At 46.8% G+C, this 21,544-nt stretch overlaps 1 protein-coding gene across 1 annotated transcript in view; it reads right to left on the bottom strand.

Annotated features, from left to right (window-relative positions):
• The window catches only part of RGS10 (regulator of G protein signaling 10), a 45,102-nt gene extending 40,036 nt beyond the window's left edge, over positions 1 to 5,066 (bottom strand). Inside the window, exon 1 of the mRNA XM_082267649.1 lies at positions 4,928 to 5,066. Within this exon, the coding sequence (XP_082123775.1) occupies positions 4,928 to 4,976 (49 nt within the window). The 5' untranslated portion in view covers positions 4,977 to 5,066. The remainder of the gene's footprint in view (positions 1 to 4,927) is intronic.
• Positions 5,067 to 21,544: the final 16,478 nt, after the last annotated feature.

The raw sequence follows: 21,544 nt of genomic DNA on the forward strand, positions 1-21,544 counted from the left end.
CGTGGCGAGGCCTGTTCTGAATGGAACCTGTCCTGTTAAACCGCTGTATGGTCTTGGCCACCATGCTGCAGCTCAGTTTCAGGGTCTTGGCGATCTTCTTATAGCCTAGGCCATCTTTATGGAGAGCAAAAATTTGTTTTTTAGATCCTCAGAGAGCTCTTTGCGACGAGGTGCCATGTTGAACTTCCAGTGACCAATATGAGAGAGTGAGAGCGATAACATCAAATTTAACACACCTGCTCCCCATTCACACCTGAGACCTTGTAACACTAACGAGTCGCATGACACCGGGGAGGGAAAATGGCTAACTGGGTCCAATTTGGACATTTTCACTTAGGGATGTACTCACTTTTGTTGCTATATATATATATATATATATATATATATATATATATATATATATATATATATATATATATTTATTGGTATATCCATTTCCCCAATTACCTCTATGTGCTACAGTTTGCAGTACCATACGGCAGCATCTCCCTGGAGATACACGGGTAGGCTTTGTTTGCTAATTGAGGTATATCTCTTCTATTTACATTCTTGCTTTCAATCGAAATGGTCTTTTACCGGAATGATCAAATGTGTTCTAACCCGTAGGGTTCAATATTGAATTTACTCACTCTTTGCAGCTATGACAGCTTCCACTCTTCTGGAAAGGCTGTCCACAAGGTTTAGGAGTGGACAGACTGCAAGCCAGTCCTTCTCATCCATCATCAGTGCCTGACCTCACAAATGGTCAAGCATTATTATAGTCACACTCCTAAACCTTGTGGACAGCCTTCCCAGAGGAGTTGGAGCTGTTAGAGCTGCAAAAGGGTGGGCCAACTCAACATTGAACCCTACGGACTAAGTCTGACTAATGCCATTAATGTTCATGTGCATGTAAAGGGAGGCGTCCCAATACTTTTGACAATATACTGTGTCTCTATCTCTCTCTCTCTCTCTCTCTCTCTCTCTCTCTCTCTCTCTCTCTCTCTCTCTCTCTCTCTCTCTCTCTCTCTCTCTTATATATATATATATAAAAGCAATAGATCACATTTTCCACACAATGGCCTCCTGAGTGTGGTGTGCAGCCCCAGAGGAAATGACTGTACAATCACATAACCTTAGTACAGGATTCTGACATCTGTTCTATACAGGTTTTTATGTTATGCACAACCACATGGACTATATCCCATATAATCAGATACACAAAAATTCTTTATCTTAAGAGGCACATATTCCCCCTCCCCCAATACATCTGCACCATTAGTAGATCCACAAGTAGACATTGGAGGCTTTGCCCTCCTCTAGCACTATGCACAGGACAGGCCCGGTCCTGTCTTCCCAATACGTCTTCTGCAAGTCACAGCTGGAAACAGAACGAAGAGGATGTATCGCAATCTCCTCCAGACTGCCAATGCCTAAACTTCCCCTTTTACCACTCACATTTCCTCTTATGTGACCGCTAACGTCCCTCTAAACCCCCATAGTAACTCAATGTATACTAACAACGACCCCAATAATACTTTTATGTACTCTGATATTACTTCGTTGTACAGTAAGTCCCCTACTTAAAAACGAGTTCCGTTTCAGGAGCTTGTTCGTAAGTCCAACAAAGATCAGTGCTTACAGACACAGGCTGCGAGGACTGATCAGAGTGTTCTGGCGGTAGAAGTCCCCCTGTCAGAACACAATAGCACAGCTGGGGAGATTGCTTGTGTTGGTAGGGCGATCTGTCAGTTTTTCTTCATTCAGCCCGCTGGGTTCAACGAAAAAAAACTGTGCAAACAAATGTTTGCATCTTTAAAAGTTCCTATCTCGATGGTTCGTATGTAGGGGACTTACTGTATACAGACATGTACCCCTTTAATGACTCACTGTGTACTAGCATGTACCTGGATAATACCCTTAAGCTTGCTGGTATTTTCTCTATACAAACCCTCAGTATATTGATATGTACAGGGGTACATGTCAATATACTGACATGTACCCCTGTACTGTACCATTTTATATTGACACATACCCCATATGATTTTACTGTGTATTTCAACATATTTCCTAATAACACTCTTCTGTACATTAACATGTACCCCTATACTACTGTACTCTATTTAACATGTACTTCTGTACAGGCCCTCTGAAAAAACTGTCATGAACCCCTATAATACCCCTCTGCATACCGACATGTACTCCTATACTGCTTTGCTGTATACAGACATATACACCTATATTACTCCTCTGTATGCCGACAAGTACCCCTATACTATCCTTCTGTATACGGACAACTACCTCTATAATACCCCTCTGTATACTGACAAGCACCCCCATACAACCCCATTGTATGCCAACAGGCGGGGGAGGGGACAGTACATAGACATGTAGGAAGCCTAGGTGTCCCAGGGGGCCCGGGTCTCAAACAACCAGTTGTTGGTGGGTCCAAACCCCCCCCCCCCCAGAGCCTCCTGCCCAAATACCCAGTTAGCGTCCCTGCTGCCACAGCCGCAACTTCCTCCTCCAAACCTATACGGTCCCAGTGCCGGGCCTTCCAGCTTTCACCGGTCCTGTAGCAGACTGCTGCAATGAGAAGGAGCAGATCCTGATTTGAGCTGGGGTCTTCACAATACCCCCTCCTCCCCTCCCACTACCCCAACTATTCTCTTACCACACTCTGCTCTTCCCTTCTTACTTTGGGGACCCTATTGAAAGGGAATAGGCTCTAGAGGCCATGATGTAAGGGGGCTTTAGGAACCCTGATGTAAGGTCACTTTAGGAACCCTGATGTAAAGGGGACAATTTTGGAGACCCTAATGAAAGGGGCACTTTAATGTAAGGGGGAACTCTGGGATCCCTGATTTAAAGAGGGAAGACTCTGGGGACCCTGATTTAAGGAAGAAGGCTCTGGGGGACCCTAAAGTAAGGAGGGAATTTGGGATCCTAATGTAAGTGGAGACTTTGGGGACCCTAATAAAAGTGGGTTCTCTGATGTAAGGGCAAACTCTGGGGACCCTGATTTAAGGGGGGGGACTCTGGGGACCCTGATGTAAGGGGAGGGGGGACTCTGGGGACCCTGATTTAAGGAGAGAGGACTCTTGGGACCCTGATGTAAGGGGAGGGGGAACTCTGGGGACCCTGATTTAGGGAGAGAGGACTCTTGGGACCCTGATGTAAGGGGAGGCGGACTCTGGGGACCCTGATTTAGGGAGAGAGGACTCTTGGGACCCTGGTGTAAGGGGAGGGGTTACTCTGGGGTCGCTGATAAAAGGAGGGAGGACTCTGGGGGCTCTGATGTAAGGGGGGAACTTTGTGGACCCTAATGAAAGGGATAAACTTTAATGTAACGGATTCAAAAATGTTTTTCATTAAAAATTACTTGAATTAAAAAAAAAGGGGGTCAGGCCCAGGCCTGAAGCTGTGCTAGGGGCCCCAAAATTTCTGATGGCTGCCTTTCTGACAGGTACCCCTATGCTACCCTGCTATATATGGAAAAGTACCTCTATAATACCCCTCTGGTTTTTGACATCCCATACTACCCCACTGTATGCCGACAAATTTCCCTATAATACCTCTCTGTTTGCTGATATGAATCTATATACAGGCGGTCCCCGGGTTACAAACTTACAAATGACTCCTACTTAGAAATAGAGGGAGAAAACAGGAAGCGAGGAGAAATCTACCTCTAGGAAGGGAAATTCACTCCTGTAAGAGTTTTCATGGGAAAAAGGTGTCTCCGCTGAAGCTTTATCACCAATCCTTGTTTCCACAACAACACAAAATTTTCAAAATCTGATTGTCAGAGGGACAGAAGGGGAGGTGAAATCTTCTGAACAGGGGTACAGACAGCAAAACAAAATGTTACAGGGGTGTCAACCCTTCCCTATGCTATCCAAATAAACCTAAAAATGATTATTTTGGCTGGAGCTCCACTTAAAAAATGTGCCTGTTCCAATTTACATACAAATTCAACTTAAGAACAAACCTACAGACCCAATCTTGTTTGTAACCCGGGGACTGCTTGTAATACCTCTCTGTATACCGACATGTACCCCTATACTACCCCATCCTATGCTAACAAGTAGCCCTATACTACCTTGCTGTATATGGACAACTACCCCTATAATACCTCTCTGTATGCTGAAGAAACCCTATGATACCTCTCTGTATACTGACATGTACCCTCATATTACCCCACTGTATGCCGACAAGTACCCCTATAATACCGTTATCATTTCTCTGTGTATACTGATATGTGCCCCTAAACCAACTTAATGTATGACAGCAAGTACCCCAATATGCCTATATGTAAATGGACAAGTATCACAATACTACCCATTTTTTATCCCTCTGTACACTGACATGTACCCCTATACCTACTCAGTGTATACCAACAAGTACCCCATTCATGCCTCCCTTTATATGATCATGTACCTCTATATTACAGCACTAAATATTGACACATTTCTATACTAGTTCTATTGTCTCTTACAATGAGTTAGCAGCATAGAGTCATGCGGCCAGCCTGGGTGTGGTGCACTATAATCCCCATCATGTACCTGATACAGAGAGCTGGAGGGACCATACAGCCAATCTCTCCCCATTGGTTGTGTCTCACAGGTCACTGTACCTTAGGTGACCTCCAGCTAAGTTTTGCCCGATGTACAGTCATTTCTATGTCACTCCCAGTGTTGGCACTCTCAGGGATCAGAGTAGGGAGTACAGACGCACTTGATGTGCTGTCGCTCCCACATAGATACAGAGGTGGACAGCAGAGAAATGTCTGGATGTGTCAGGAGTGAGGTCCCCTCTCAGGATGGTACTGCTGCACATCAGGGCTCGGCCCTGGGAGGAAGGTAGACAGCACACAGTTAAAAGTTACAAATTACAAAGTATTGAGCAGTTGTGACCCAGGACTGGGACAGCACAAGGTGGGGTCTCCTACCTGAGGGTGGTCTCTTTCTGCTCAGCCGAGTGACTGCCCGCGTGAACATCTTCTGCACCTCTGGATTTGTCTCTTCTTAGCTTTGCAGCTGTGCAGCCTGATGTCCCCCCTCCTCCCTCCAAAACCACAGATCCCTCCCTTCCCCGGGCTGTCTTACAGCACTCTGTGTGTCTCTATGACAGTCTCACAGCACTGTGTGTACAGCACTCTCTGCCTCTTTCCAACAGTCTGCTGTGCTCTGCTTCTATATAAAAGTTTCACAGCACCCTTTGTGTCTGAATCTCACAGCTCTCCATGTGTCTCTTGCAGTGTCACAGCACTCTGTGTGTCTGAGTCTCACAGCTCTCCATGTGTCTCTAGCAGTGTCACAGTACTCTGTGTGTCTGAGTCTCACAGCTCTCCATGTGTCTCTAGCAGTGTCACAGCACTCTGTGTGTCTGAGTCTCACAGCTCTCCATGTGTCTCTAGCAGTGTCACAGTACTCTGTGTGTCTGAGTCTCACAGCTCTCCATGTGTCTCTAGCAGTGTCACAGTACTCTGTGTGTCTGAGTCTCACAGCTCTCCATGTGTCTCTAGCAGTGTCACAGTACCCTGTGTGTCTGAGTCTCACAGCTCTCCATGAGTCTCTAGCAGTGTCACAGCACTTTGTGTGTCTGAGTTTCACAGCTCTCCGTGTGTCTCTAGCAGTGTCACAGCATTCTGTGTGTCTGAGTCTCACAGCTCTCCATGTGTCTCTAGCAGTGTCACAGCACTCTGTGTCTGAGTCTCACAGCTCTCCATGAGACTCTAGCAGTGTCACAGTTCTCTGTGTGTCTGAGTCTCACAGCGCTCCGTGTGTCTCTAGCAGTGTCACAGCACTCTGTGTGTCTGAGTCTCCCAGCTCTCCATGGGTCTCTAGCAGTGTCACAGCACTCTGTGTGTCTGAGTCTCTCAGCTCTCCGTGTGTCTCTAGCAGTGTCACAGTACTATGTGTGTCTGAGTCTCACAGCTCTCCATGTGTCTCTAGCAGTGTCACAGTACCCTGTGTGTCTGAGTCTCACAGCTCTCCATGAGTCTCTAGCAGTGTCACAGCACTCCATGTGTCTGAGTCTCACAGCTCTCCATGTGTCTCTAGCAGTGTCACAGCACCCTGTGTGTCTGAATCTCACAGCTCTCCATGTGTCGCTAGCAGTGTCACAGCACCCTTTGTGTCTGAGTCTCACAGCTCTCTGTGTGTCTGAGTCTCACAGCTCTCCATGTGTCTCTAGCAGTGTCACAGCACTCTGTGTGTCTGAGTCTCACAGCTCTCCATGTCTCTCTAGCAGTGTCACAGTACTCTGTGTGTCTGAGTCTCACAGCTCTCCATGAGTCTCTAGCAGTGTCACAGTACTCTGTGTGTCTGAGTCTCACAGCTCTCCATGTGTCTCTAGCAGTGTCACAGTACTCTGTGTGTCTGAGTCTCACAGCTCTCCATGAGTCTTTAGCAGTGTCACAGCACTCTGTGTGTCTGAGTCTCACAGCTCTCCATGTGTCTCTAGCAGTGTCACAGTACTCTGTGTGTCTGAGTCTCACAGCTCTCCATGTGTCTCTAGCAGTGTCACAGTACCCTGTGTGTCTGAGTCTCACAGCTCTCCATGAGTCTCTAGCAGTGTCACAGTACTCTGTGTGTCTGAGTCTCACAGCTCTCCATGTGTCTCTAGCAGTGTCACAGTACTCTGTGTGTCTGAGTCTCACAGCTCTCCATGAGTCTTTAGCAGTGTCACAGCACTCTGTGTGTCTGAGTCTCACAGCTCTCCATGTGTCTCTAGCAGTGTCACAGTACTCTGTGTGTCTGAGTCTCACAGCTCTCCATGTGTCTCTAGCAGTGTCACAGTACCCTGTGTGTCTGAGTCTCACAGCTCTCCATGAGTCTCTAGCAGTGTCACAGCACTTTGTGTGTCTGAGTTTCACAGCTCTCCGTGTGTCTCTAGCAGTGTCACAGCATTCTGTGTGTCTGAGTCTCACAGCTCTCCATGTGTCTCTAGCAGTGTCACAGCACTCTGTGTCTGAGTCTCACAGCTCTCCATGAGACTCTAGCAGTGTCACAGTACTCTGTGTGTCTCTAGCAGTGTCACAGCACTCTGTGTCTGAGTCTCCCAGCTCTCCATGGGTCTCTAGCAGTGTCACAGTACCCTGTGTCTGAGTCTCACAGCTCTCCATGGGTCTCTAGCAGTGTCACAGCACTTTGTGTGTCTGAGTCTCACAGCTCTCCATGGGTCTCTAGCAGTGTCACAGCACTCTGTGTGTCTGAGTCTCACAGCTCTCCGTGTGTCTCTAGCAGTGTCACAGCACTCTGTGTGTGTCTCTAGCAGTGTCACAGCTCTCCGTGTGTCTCTAGCAGTGTCACAGTACTATGTGTGTCTGAGTCTCACAGCTCTCCATGGGTCTCTAGCAGTGTCACAGTACTCTGTGTGTCTGAGTTTCACAGCTCTCCGTGTGTCTCTAGCAGTGTCACAGCACTCTGTGTGTCTGAGTCTCACAGCTCTCCGTGTGTCTCTAGCAGTGTCACAGCACTCTGTGTGTCTGAGTCTCACAGCTCTCCGTGTGTCTCTAGCAGTGTCACAGTACTATGTGTGTCTGAGTCTCACAGCTCTCCATGTGTCTCTAGCAGTGTCACAGCTCTCCGTGTGTCTCTAGCAGTGACATAGCACTCTGTGTGTCTGAATCTCACAGCTCTCCGTGTGTCTCTAGCAGTGACATAGCACTCTGTGTGTCTGAATCTCACAGCTCTCCATGTGTCTCTAGCAGTGTCACAGCTCTCCATGGGTCTCTAGCAGTGTCACAGTACCCTGTGTGTCTGAGTCTCACAGCTCTCCATGTGTCTCTAGCAGTGTCACAGTACCCTGTGTGTCTGAGGCTCACAGCTCTCCGTGTGTCTCTAGCAGTGTCACAGTACTCTGTGTGTCTGAGTCTCACAGCTCTCCATGGGTCTCTAGCAGTGTCACAGTACCCTGTGTGTCTGAGTCTCGCAGCTCTCCGTGTGTCTCTAGCAGTGTCACAGTACCCTGTGTGTCTGAGGCTCACAGCTCTCCATGGGTCTCTAGCAGTGTCACAGTAGCCTGTGTGTCTGAGTCTCACAGCTCCCCATGTGTCTCTAGCAGTGTCAGAGTACCCTGTGTGTCTGAGGCTCACAGCTCTCCGTGTGTCTCCAGCAGTGTCACAGTACTATGTGTGTCTGAGTCTCACAGCTCTCCATGGGTCTCTAGCAGTGTCACAGTACTCTGTGTGTCTGAGTCTCACAGCTCTCCATGTGTCTCTAGCAGTGTCACAGCACTTTGTGTGTCTGAGTTTCACAGCTCTCCGTGTGTCTCTAGCAGTGTCACAGTACTCTGTGTGTCTGAGTCTCACAGCTCTCCATGGGTCTCTAGCAGTGTCACAGTACCCTGTGTGTCTGAGTCTCACAGCTCTCCATGTGTCTCTAGCAGTGTCACAGTACCCTGTGTGTCTGAGGCTCACAGCTCTCCGTGTGTCTCTAGCAGTGTCACAGCACTCTGTGTCTGAGTCTCACAGCTCTCCATGAGACTCTAGCAGTGTCATAGTACTCTGTGTGTCTGAGTCTCACAGCGCTCCGTGTGTCTCTAGCAGTGTCACAGTACTCTGTGTGTCTGAGTCTCCCAGCTCTCCATGGGTCTCTAGCAGTGTCACAGTACCCTGTGTCTGAGTCTCACAGCTCTCCATGGGTCTCTAGCAGTGTCACAGCACTTTGTGTGTCTGAGTCTCACAGCTCTCCATGGGTCTCTAGCAGTGTCACAGCACTCTGTGTGTGTCTCTAGCAGTGTCACAGCTCTCCGTGTGTCTCCAGCAGTGTCACAGTACTATGTGTGTCTGAGTCTCACAGCTCTCCATGGGTCTCTAGCAGTGTCACAGTACTCTGTGTGTCTGAGTTTCACAGCTCTCCGTGTGTCTCTAGCAGTGTCACAGCACTCTGTGTGTCTGAGTCTCACAGCTCTCCATGTGTCTCTAGCAGTGTCACAGCACTCTGTGTGTCTGAGTCTCACAGCTCTCCGTGTGTCTCTAGCAGTGTCACAGCACTCTGTGTGTCTGAGTCTCACAGCTCTCCGTGTGTCTCTAGCAGTGTCACAGTACTATGTGTGTCTAAGTCTCACAGCTCTCCATGTGTCTCTAGCAGTGTCACAGCTCTCCGTGTGTCTCTAGCAGTGACATAGCACTCTGTGTGTCTGAATCTCACAGCTCTCCGTGTGTCTCTAGCAGTGACATAGCACTCTGTGTGTCTGAGTCTCACAGCTCTCCATGTGTCTCTAGCAGTGTCACAGCACTCTGTGTGTCTGAGTCTCACAGCTCTCCATGTGTCCCTAGCAGTGTCACAGTACTCTGTGTGTCTGAGTCTCACAGCTCTCCGTGTCTCTCTAGCAGTGTCACAGCACTCTGTGTGTCTGAGTCTCACAGCTCTCCATGTGTCTCTAGCAGTGTCACAGTACTCTGTGTGTCTGAGTCTCACAGCTCTCCATGGGTCTCTAGCAGTGTCACAGTACCCTGTGTGTCTGAGTCTCACAGCTCTCCATGTGTCTCTAGCAGTGTCACAGCACTCTTTGTGTCTGAGTCTCACAGCTCTCCATGTGTCTCTAGCAGTGTCACAGTACCCTGTGTTTATGAGTCTCACAGCTCTCCATGAGTCTTTAGCAGTGTCACAGTACTCTGTGTGTCTGAGTCTCACAGCTCTCCATGGGTCTCTAGCAGTGTCACAGTACCCTGTGTGTCTGAGTCTCACAGCTCTCCATGTGTCTCTAGCAGTGTCACAGCACTTTGTGTGTCTGAGTTTCACAGCTCTCCGTGTGTCTCTAGCAGTGTCACAGTACTCTGTGTGTCTGAGTCTCACAGCTCTCCATGGGTCTCTAGCAGTGTCACAGTACCCTGTGTGTCTGAGTCTCACAGCTCTCCATGTGTCTCTAGCAGTGTCACAGTACCCTGTGTGTCTGAGGCTCACAGCTCTCCGTGTGTCTCTAGCAGTGTCACAGTACTCTGTGTGTCTGAGTCTCACAGCTCTCCATGGGTCTCTAGCAGTGTCACAGTACCCTGTGTGTCTGAGTCTCACAGCTCTCCATGTGTCTCTAGCAGTGTCACAGTACCCTGTGTGTCTGAGTCTCGCAGCTCTCCGTGTGTCTCTAGCAGTGTCACAGTACCCTGTGTGTCTGAGGCTCACAGCTCTCCATGGGTCTCTAGCAGTGTCACAGTACCCTGTGTGTCTGAGTCTCACAGCTCCCTATGTGTCTCTAGCAGTGTCAGAGCACCCTGTGTGTCTGAGTATATATACTGAATTCCCTGAGGAAGTCTGTGACGCAACATGTAGGAAACCCGGAAGTGACAGGACGGATGTCCTGCGGCGCTTCTCTGCATACAGTTGACAGTCATTTTAAATGTAAGTCTGCAATATTTTTTGTAAATAAAAGCTATACATACTAAACCACGATGGCCCCATTGTTTTGATGAGCTACAAGGAGCAGAGGTATTAGCTACCAGAACGATCCTGGAAGGACCCAAAAAGCCCCCATAGGAAGCCCACCCTAGGTAAAAGAGACGGACCCAGGCCAGGAGAGACGGAGACTCCCCCGGAAGGAGCAGGACTGCGTTGGGATAAGGAATTAAAGGAGCCATATCCACGACAGGTCTAATGATACAGGCGTATTATTGACCTCACTGAGGTGAGCATTTAGGACACCTAGTGTCAGGAAAATGGCCATAGGAGAGCTGGCAACATTGCCAGTAATAGCAATTGACGCCCTCTGATGCCTTGTCAGGGAATTGGCCTATAAAAGGTGGCCAGAGGATCAGACTTGACGCCCTCTGCTGACCTGTCAGGGAATTGGCCTATAAAAGGTGGCCATAGGATCAGACTCATTGCTGGATTATCTCTAAGCTTCCTGTGTTCCTGTGCTTCCTGTTTGGATTTCCTGTTGTGACTTGGCTTGTTCCTGATTCCGTTTGACCCTTGGCTTCTCCCACTGACCTTGCTTCCATTACCTACCAAGTATGACCCTGGCTTGCTTCAAGACTTCGGCTATTTTGGTTGTCTCTTGTGCATGACCTCGGCTTGTACTCCGGTTCCAGCTGCCTGCTCCAGTCCCAGACCTCGGCCAGTTCCTGTCTCCGCTACTAGAGACTATTCCTCGGCACAAGGTAGCCCGGCTGCTTCAGAGCCTTTGAAGACTCATACCCTGCTGTGATTCCAGCCTGTTTCAGTTCGCTCTCGGATTGCTTCTGGTTCTACTTACCTGCCTGCAGCTGGTAACCCGTGCCACTTGGGGCGCCACACCCTCTGTACCATCTCCAGGGGTGTGCCGCACTGAGTCACAAGGGGATCCCTCTCAGCACCTCGGATCAGGTAACCCTGACAGTATAATCCAGCCATGTCAGAGGCCAACAGAGGTGCTTTCCCACTGCTGGAGCAAAAGGACCCTGCTCTCAATTCTATGGACACCTTCTTTAAATCTAATGGCCCAACTATATGATGATCCTCAGCGTGTGGCTACGGCTGAGGCTACCTTGCATTCCCTCCAGCAGGGAAAACGCCCCGCCGAAGATTACACAGTAGAGTTCCGCAAGTGGTCCGCTGATACGTGCTGGAATGAGGCGGCCCTCAGGTACCAATACCGTCTGGGATTATCCGAATCTCTTAAGGATGAGCTGGCCAGGATAGAGACTCCCACTACTTTGGAGGGACTGATTCAACTTACTATCCAGCTCGATAGGCGCCTCTGGGAGCGTCGGTCTGAGCGCTCACAGACTTCTCGCCCAACCTGGATGTTGCCTAGGGCCCCTTACCACTTCACTCCAACTCCAGCACCTTTCCCCGCTACCCATGCAGAGGATGAACCAATGCAGATCGGCCTGGTGCGTTCTTCACTGAGTGCAGATGAAAGACAACGCCGCCGACAAGCCAATCTTTGTCTGGACACTTCCTACGAAACTGCCCCGTGAGACCCTGTAAGTTCCTCCCACAAAGTTCTTACTTACAAGTTTCTGGATCTTCTCCATCTCATCTCGTTCTTCCTGTCTCACTACAGGTGGCGGAAGAGGAGGTCCGGCTCTTAGCCATAGTTGATTCGGGGGCTTGCAGCTGTTTTATAGACTTTACTTTGGCAAGAAGACTCAGTATACCCCTCTGCAATAAACGTCAGCGACTTGAGGGGCATCTGGCCGATGGTTCCCTGCCCAGTTCTGGACTTGTCACCCAGGAAACCCAGCCCATCCTCACCATAACAAACTCTGGCCACCAGGAATTCATTTGTTTTGACATTCTTTGCTCTCCCATGTTCCCCATCATCCTGGGAATTCCCTGGTTGCAGGCCCATAATCCACAGATCAACTGGGCCAAGAAGGAGATTTCCTTTCCCTCTTCCTACTGCCTCCAACACTGCTTCGTTCCCGGGGTTAGCAGTCCCGCCAGTTGTTTAACCATCCAATCAATTCTAGATGTCGGTCAGGCTATGCCTATAGTCTATCACAAGTTTTTGATGAGAAGAAGACTAACGTTCTCCCACCTCATCGGCCTTACGACTGCCCCATTGAACTGCTTCCCGGTGCCAAGATCCCCTTCGGATGTATATTTCCGTTATCTGAGGTTGAGCTAGAGACTTTACGACTGTATATTGATGAGAACCTTGAAAAGGGATTCATCTGCCCTTCTTCCTCCCCCGCTGGAGCTGGAATTTTTTTTGTCGGGAAGAAGGATGGTTCACTAAGGCCATGTGTGGATTACAGGGAATTTAACAAAATTACTATTAAAAACCGATACCCACTTCCCCTCATGTAAGGAAGTAGTCTATTCTAGGCTACCTAATGCGCTTGTTAAAATTAATATCTTAGCAAGCGCTATAGATAGCCTAGAATAGACTACTTCCTTACATTCTGTTTACATATTTTTCTATAGCAGCTGCTTCAAACGCACATCCATTTATTTATTTCATTTATTTATATTATTGATTGATTTATTCACTTATTTATTCTAACACTCCAGGCGCGGGGCATATACTCTAGTATATTCCTTACATACCACTTCCCCTCATCCCTGAACTTTTCCAAAGGTTCCGAACCACCCAGCTCTTTACTAAACTTGACCTACGGGGAGCTTACAATCTTGTTCATATCCGGGAGGGGGACGAATGGAAAACAGCTTTCAGGACCCGGTTTGGACATTTTGAATATTTAGTTATGTAATTCGGATTATGTAACGCCCCAGCCACGTTCCAGCACTTCATAAACTATATTTTCTGGGAATTTCTGGACTATTTCGTAATCGTTTACCTAGATGACATCCTCATCTTCTCTGCTACCCTGGATCTCCACAGAGCTCATGTGAAAAAAGTCCTTGCGACTCTAAGGAAGCACAATTTATACATTAAAGCAGAAAAGTGCGAATTTGAAAAGACTTCCATCCAATTCCTAGGTCTTATCATCTCTAACGAGGGAATCGCAATGGACCCACAAAAGGTGAAAGCTATCATTGAATGGCCAGCCCCTTCAGACAAGAAGGGTGTTCAACGATTCCTAGGATTTGCTAATTTTTACCGAAGGTTTGTAAAAGACTTTTTAGCTATCATTTCACCGATTACTCAGCTGACTCGCCAGCAGACCAGATTCAAATGGTCCCCAGAAGCTCAGGCAGCATTTGACAAACTCAAAGAACTGTTCACCTCTGAACCAGTCTTACAGCACCCAGATCCGGCTTTACCCTTTGTATTAGGGGTAGATGCCTCAGAAATAGCCACAGGAGCCATCTTGTCTCAGCGCCAAGGACCTAAGGCCCTACTCCACCCTATTGCCTTTTTCTCTCAAAAGATGAGCCCCTCAGAGAGAAATTACGACGTGGGTGACCGAGTACTGTTGGCCATTAAAACTGCCTTGGAGGAGTGGAGATAGTTATTGGAAGGTGCAGCCCACCCAATTATGATCTTCACGGATCATAAAAATTTAGAATACCTGAGAGCCGCTAAACGTCTGAGACCACGACAGGCCCGGTGGGCTTTATTTTTCTCGAGATTTAATTTCCACATAACTTACCGACCAGGCTCCAAGAACGGGAAAGCAGACGCCCTCTCCCGAATGTTCCCTGATACCCCCGAGTCTGTGGAACCAAGTACCATTCTGTCAGCACAACATTTTTTCCTGATCCAGCCAGAATTAAAATCCTCAATTGGACAGGCATCCACCCAGTATGCGGACACAGAAATACCCCCCTTGGAGAGTCGAGATGGGTTTCTTTGGCACCAGGACAAAGTTTTCGTTCCCCAAAAAGTCAGGCTCCAAGTTCTAAAGACTTTCCATGACCATCAGCTGGCTGGACATTTTGGTGTACCAAAGACCCTGGTTCACTTTCCTCTGGCCATCTGATTGGCCGGGGGCGCAATGACATCATTCCCGCGCATGCGGGCGGGAGCCACTAATTACGGCACAGGGCTCTGAAGGAACAGCGCGGGTGGCCGTTCCTTCAGAGTGCATGCGACGATTACGTCATTGACTGCATTAAAAGTAAATATCTCCTAAACAGTGCAAGTTTAGGAGATATTTACAGTACCTATAGGTAAGCCTTATTAAAGGCTTACCTATAGGTACAAGTTATAAGAGAGGGTTTACAACCTCTTTAAATTGTGAATACCAGAGTTGCTAACGGTAACCCAGGGGGACCCGAAAGTGTGTTATCCAGCTGTCCTCAAGGGGGCAGTGCTACAGTTGTATTTGCTGTTACAACCATGGAAAAGGAGACTGGAGAAGAGCCAGACAGGACTCATGTGCCAGGTAAAGTGCCTAGCTGCCTGCCTCTTAGCAGAGGAGGGCAGGAGTCTTTGACCTGATTGTCCTGGCTCCACCTCTATCTGGTCTGCTACCTACCTGACCTTTATAGTTTGGATTTCCCCTATGTGCTGGAGGTTCTGTTTACATTTATTGAACTGGAATGGTTGAAGATATTTGAGATAGCAGTGTGGGAGCATCTGCAGGTGCCAAAGCATTATCAGTTCTTGGCTGGGGGACACTGACCTTTCTCATGAATTTAGGCACCTTTTCATTGAGTGGAATTACGGACATCATGTTCATATAGACAAGATGCTGCTGTCTTGTCCAGGAGGAGACAACATGCACTATCATGTGCACAGGCAGCACCCAGAGACTAGGGAGTGATGGGATTACCCCAACCCCAACTACTATATGTAGACATGTTTATGCTGAATTGCTATGTATTGTTTCTATTTCCTTGTTGATTTATACATACTGCGTTGCTGCTTGTAACAAGTTTTAAAGTCTACCACCAGGAATAACATTTGTATGCCTGGATCTCACTTGTTCTTTGCATATGTTTGTATGCTAGGTATTGTTCTGTCTCATATACTGTATAGTCCAAGCCAATCTTTCCAATCATGAGGGATGTGACAATTTTAACGGGGGCAGGGGGGGGGGGGGACGGGTTTCCCCTGACTTATGCCATGTAAGCGTGCAGCTTGAAGAGGAGTAGGCCTTTTGGACCTAGGCCTGGGGAAAGAGACCCATGGTAAAGGGACTCACAGTGGAGAAATGGAAAGGATAGCTGGACTGCCTACTAGCTAAACTAGTCAAGTTCTGTTATGCCTTGTACAGGGACTAGGGACATGACAGCATGCTATACAAGGTTGGAGACATGTCGTGTACAGTAAAACCGGTAAAAAGCTTTTGGGGTGGACATAGTTGTGGGCCTTACGCTGGAAGAATGTGAGTACAGCATGATGGACTATCTCTATCTACAGGTATGTATGTACCGTATCTGAAGAAGAAGTGGGGTGGTGTCCTTGACCAGCATGACAGGAGATGGCAGCAAATCAGAGCCACTTACATACAGACTTGAATTAGCACCAAGCTGCTCTTACAGGGCCTGTAGGCTTGTGACTGTAGGTAAGAGTGGTCAGACGATCCCCTCACAGGACCTCAAAAGATTCCTACAAAAGTAGCAAGGGAATTAGGATGCCACACTATCTGGGAACCACCACTCATTTTTATAGATCAGAGGTATTGTATGATCTCTAATAAAAGCCAAAATATGACTCGGAGGTTGATGAAAATTATCCCTTCCGATCGTACGTATTAATAGCTACATGCAGATGCACAACAATATGGCCTGGCACAGGACAGAACACCCCAATGAGCAACAATTGTTTAAATGGACCCCATTTGCGTTAGATTGCTACAATTGAGACATTGCACTGGTGTCAGAAATCCTAACTCCAACCCAGCCATCCGAACTAGCTGGTCTACAAAATCTTCAGTCACTTCAGGAAGCAGAAACTGTGCTCACAACAGGTGCGGTTACACCCTTAGAGGCAGGGCTGCTGTTAGAAATAGCGGGGCCCCGTACAGACTACCTGGCAGGGCCCCCTCAAGAAAATATTAAAGATATATCTAGCTAAAATGACAACAAAATCACTATTAGCAGACACAGATATAACATAACTCACATAATTCCTGCTAAATCTACGACAAAGAAAAACGATGTTGAATAAAAAAGAAGATGAGATGAGAAAAATATACAGGCTGGGCAGTTGGAGCTCAGTGATCAGAGAGACAGAGGAAGAGAAACAAAGTTACAAATAAACTCTGAGTAGAGATCACATTAGAGCCAGTGCTGGGAGGGGGACCCACACAGGGAGGGGGATTAGTGAGAGACGACTGAATAGCAGGGAGAGGGAGAGAGATTAGATTCAGGTGCTGGAGGAAGATTTCTGTATTTGTTGTCCATCACTAATCCCCCTCCCTGTGTGGGCCCTCCTGTGTGCTCGGGCCCCCTACAAGAGGGCTGGTGGTCCCCCCCTATCAGCAGCCCTGCTTAGAGGTGGTGGGGTGGTAAAACCCGCACGTTTGAGTCACATTTTTACCAGCCTTCAAGCGCTTCCCCCTTTAGCTGAAAAGGCAGCGGCTGGGGGTTTACACAAGCCACAGCAAGAATTATACCTTCTGTCAAATTTCCAGGCACTACTGCCTGCCAAACCTGACCCATCCAAGTAAATTAATTACCCTGCAACCACGTGCATTACAGTATACTTCCACTTAAGGAGTTAGGTTAATTAATTCCTCCTCAGCGCCTTTCAAATGCTCTCTGAAGAGTGTTCCAAACACAGATTGCTCTTCTAAAAACAAAAGCAAACATAAATGAGATCTAATAATATCGCAGTGTGCTCGGTGTGTCTTTATCAGCGTTGCAACAAGTGTCTATCTCTCTCAGACATTCTTGCAGCAATCTAAACTCTAACAAGTGGGATTCAATACCTTAAACTGACATTTTCCTAAGAGTTCCTTAGAGGGGCTCCGACCTGGGACATGCAGCAGATACATGAGAAAAAAAAAAAAAAAAAAAAAGAGTTCAGCTTTCTGGATCCAGCTGAATGGGCACCAGTTCACCTCCATTTGTGACAGACACATAATGAAATGGGTTACACCTGGCACCAAACTACCTCAGTCTATACCAGACACATAATGGGAAATATAACATCATGCACCTTGATGGAAGAAACTTTGTAGGGCCTTACACAAAGTGCTAAGTAAACTTTTTACTGTCAATTCTTATTAATTTATATTATCTGACGTAAACTGTACACAATACCTTTCTCCAGAATTTGGAAATTTCTGCTCCATCGTGCAACTTCCATCTGTTAACAGGCCCAAAGAAGATCCAAAGTATTCTGGCTTGTTGCAATTTGCATGCATATGGATAGATTGGTGTCCAGTGAAAAAAACAAGCTTGGCCTAAACCAAAAAAAAAAAAAAACAACCACTCAAAAGTTGCAACATCCCAGGACTTCTCTATTTTCAACATATAAACAATGTCAAGTGCATCCACCAGCCAAGATTTTAGGAATAAAAACTACTGTATGTAGCCTTTATTTCACTTATAAAATTCCACTATGTGTAGGTTTTTCATGTGGTTTTAATATGTTGTCACCCTTTCACATGAACTTTCATTGGAGAGACAAGTGGTCATTTTTAACTACATGGTCCACGGTTGTCACCATCAGGAAATCCGCCCTGAGAAATGCCATGCTACCATTCCCAAGGGTGTATATATACAAGGGGTCTTCAAAAAGTTTCTGCACTTTTATCGTACATTAGAAATGGTAATGGCGGGAGTAGTAATTGGTCGTGTCTGAAAGTGTCATGTGACTAGTCTGTCTGGCAAGCTGGCCGACCTTGCAGTTTAGTATAAGAGTTGTCACGCTGTGGTGAAGATGCCTGTGAAACCTATTGAAGAACCCTTGTAGATACAAAGCATATGCAAAAAGGCAGCAGGAGATCAGCAGCAATGAGATGTAACAAGGAATGAAAAAAAGATGAAAGGTGTTCTTTATGGAAACAAAAAAAGGCAGTTGCAGAAACAAAATTGCTCCGTCTATGGCTGGCATAACGGTGACCCAGTTAGGTTTTACGTCTGCTTTAGAATGGACACACACCAGCCAATGCTTAGAATGGCTGCTGGCACTCTATCCCAGCTGTCCCAGAAAGCTCCAGTTGCCAATGACGATAGCAAATGGGCTCTGATAAAGTGATCATTATGCGTCTGCTTTTTTAAGTCAGTTATAAATGACCCATGCTGACACCAATAAATGAGGCCTGGTCATTTTTGCATCATTGACCTCTGTACATGAAAAGGGTTACAGTAGTCTTAGACTCATCACTTGATAAAACGCGCCTTGCAGGCTGTCAGATCCTGCGACCTACTAAACTAGGTACTAAATTTGTTAAAATATTACACAACCATGATTTAGTAGATGTATTGTGGGAACTTAACACGACCAAGCAGGATACACCTTTTATTCTCATGTTCATTCCACATATTGCCATATAGACCATATTTTCACATCCTCCGACATTGTTCCCCTCTGCACATCATCCAAAATACTGGCGACCACATTGTCGGATCACTCACCGGTCCTAGACTTCATTGTCTCCATTGCCTCCAATCGAAACTCTACTGCCTCCTATACCTGGCGATTTAATGAATCTCATCTTAGCGACCCCGCTACATGCCTTGATATAGAATTTATGTTAAAAAATTAGGAGGCCCAATGGCACGTTTACTCAAAACACGTTGAGTATTGTAGGAATTTTTTACTTTTTTTCAACGATTATACAAGAATGAGATAGTTACTGATCAGATTTTGAATCATTTGTAACTTCTCCTCCCATTACAACCTTAGAGGCAGCCCACAGGGATCTGTTAGAAAAAGATTTTTTGGTTAATAAAGTTTTGGTGGCTATTAAACAAGCACCAATAGGTAAAGCCACAGGACCAGATGGTCTCACGACACTATAATAAAAAATTTGCGAGCCTTCTAGCCTCTTCCTTGACACTATATTTTAAGGAGAGACAATAAGGTGGTCCAGTGGATATGGATTCCAATCGAAAATATATTATGTTTTTACCAAAGCCCCATAAAGATCCAAGTAATGTAATTATAGACCGATATCGCTCATCAATAATGACTTAAAATTGCTGACCAACATTTATGCAAATCGTCTACTTGCCTTTTTAGATAGATACATTCACTTGGATCAGGTAGGCTTCCTCCCACATAGACAAGCAGCAGATCAAGTATGCTGTGCCATAGACTTGATCTCTTTGCTTCATTCCTCTTGGGAAGGGGAAGGGAACAGGCAGGGGATGTTGTTGTCATTGGACATACGCTAAGCATTCGACTGCCTCTCTTGGCCATACCCATTTCGTATTCTAAACAAGTGGAACTTTGGGCCTAAATGTAGAGCCTGCCTCCATCTGTAACCGTGGAGACCGGTGTACAGACTCCGCTGGATCCCTGGTTAAGTGCAATGCCACCTGGTGGTTGGAGGAATATCTGCTCTACTCATAAGATCTCAATGGGACTTAGAAAACGTTGTCACTAGGATCATATGTGTCCCCCATGACATCGCTATCTAAAGTGCCAAAAAGGCAACAGATGTTTTGAGAACGGGACCCTGTGTTGGCGGGTGGCCCTAAATTACCTCTCTACACATTAAAATTAATGCATATACAAAATATGTATACAGTATATATTATTTGTATGATTTTAATCCTTATGTGTAAAGAAAGGAAAGTGGACATCAGACTGCTCACCTAAATGGATTTTGTTGCACACTGGACAATCACCCCCTGTGTGTAAGTGGCAGTGCACTTAACCAGGGATCCAGCAGAGTCTGTACACAGGCCTCCACGGTTACAGACGGAGGCGGGCTCTACATAGAAGTGATGGCATGCAGGTCATGGAGCGCAGAGCGGATGGCGTGCGCTCCAGGATCAGGAAGTCACGATCGCCCGGAAGGCTAATGCACCTTGTACAGCAAGAACACACCGAATAAGCTACATTCCAGCATGCGAGGGGCCCTGAGAATGAGAGGACGGGCGGCCAGCAACTGAGGCACAGTCATGATGTTTAGCACAAGTGGACATGAGCAGCTAAAGTACTTTCATCCAGTTATCCTTTGAATCATTCAGATGTTCATATGCAAACTTCAGACGGCATGTACATGTGCTTTCTTGAGCAGGTTGACCTTGCGGGCACTGCAGGATTTCAGTCCTTCACGGCGTAGTGTGTTACCCAATTGTTTTTTTTGCGAGTATGGTCCCAGCTGCCTTGAGATTATTGACAAGATTCTCCCGTGTAGTATTGGGCTGATTCCTCATCGTTCTCATGATCATTAAAACTCCACAAGGTGTGATCTTGCATGGAGTCCCAGACCAAGGGAGACTGACAGTTACTTTGTGTTTCTTCCATTTGTGAATAACCATTTTTCCATTAACCATAATTCCATTTTGCACCAACTGCTGTCACCATCTCACCAAGCTGCTTGGAGATGGTCTTGTAGCCCATTCCAGCCTTGTGTAGGTCTACAATCTTTTCCCTGAAATCCTTCGACAGCTCTTTGGTCTTGGCCATGGTGGAGAGATTGAGGAACCTGAACTTAGAGACTTTGTTTCACAGACTGCCATCACACATTTTGCTGTGCTGAATGGACTTTTTCATGGTACTTTTACACAGGAGGACAACGCCTGGCGGGTGTTGTGTTGCTTTAAGGACGCTTTATGGTGCGCCAGAAAGCGCCTTATCCACCAGCGGGAGAGGATGTCCATTGAGGACTGTCGCAGACTGGTTCACAGTCTGCTCAGAGACTATAACCTGATGGATCTCATGGAGGAAGAGGAGGTCTGAAGATTTCCCCTTCCCCCACTCTCCCTTGTGTGTCTTTGTCCATTCAATAAAGCTTCGGGCCTGTGATTTCATTCCCCTCCCCTTACCCCTCTCTCCCACCCCCCCCATCACACCTGTTGCTTTTTTTGAAATGTTATAGTATTTATACAGTTTGAGTAATGCATGTATATACAATGTCTTTAGTTTCATGCTTCAGGGGTATTGCGGCGTCATGCATGATGTGATGGCTCGGGGTAGCATTACTCCGCACAACACATCAGGCATCATACCGCAGAATGTATGTATTTGATTGAATGTATTTATTTGTATGACCGGAAATGTATTGTAATGTAGTGTATTTATGCGCTGCGTCGCAGTACAGGGGAGAATGTACCCCGACAAAGTATTGTTTTTTTGTATATCTTTTATGCAAATAAAGATT

This window comes from Pelophylax lessonae, assembly GCF_965119305.1.
Source record: "Pelophylax lessonae genome assembly, chromosome: 9".
In the NCBI taxonomy this organism is placed as follows: Eukaryota; Metazoa; Chordata; class Amphibia; order Anura; family Ranidae; genus Pelophylax; species Pelophylax lessonae.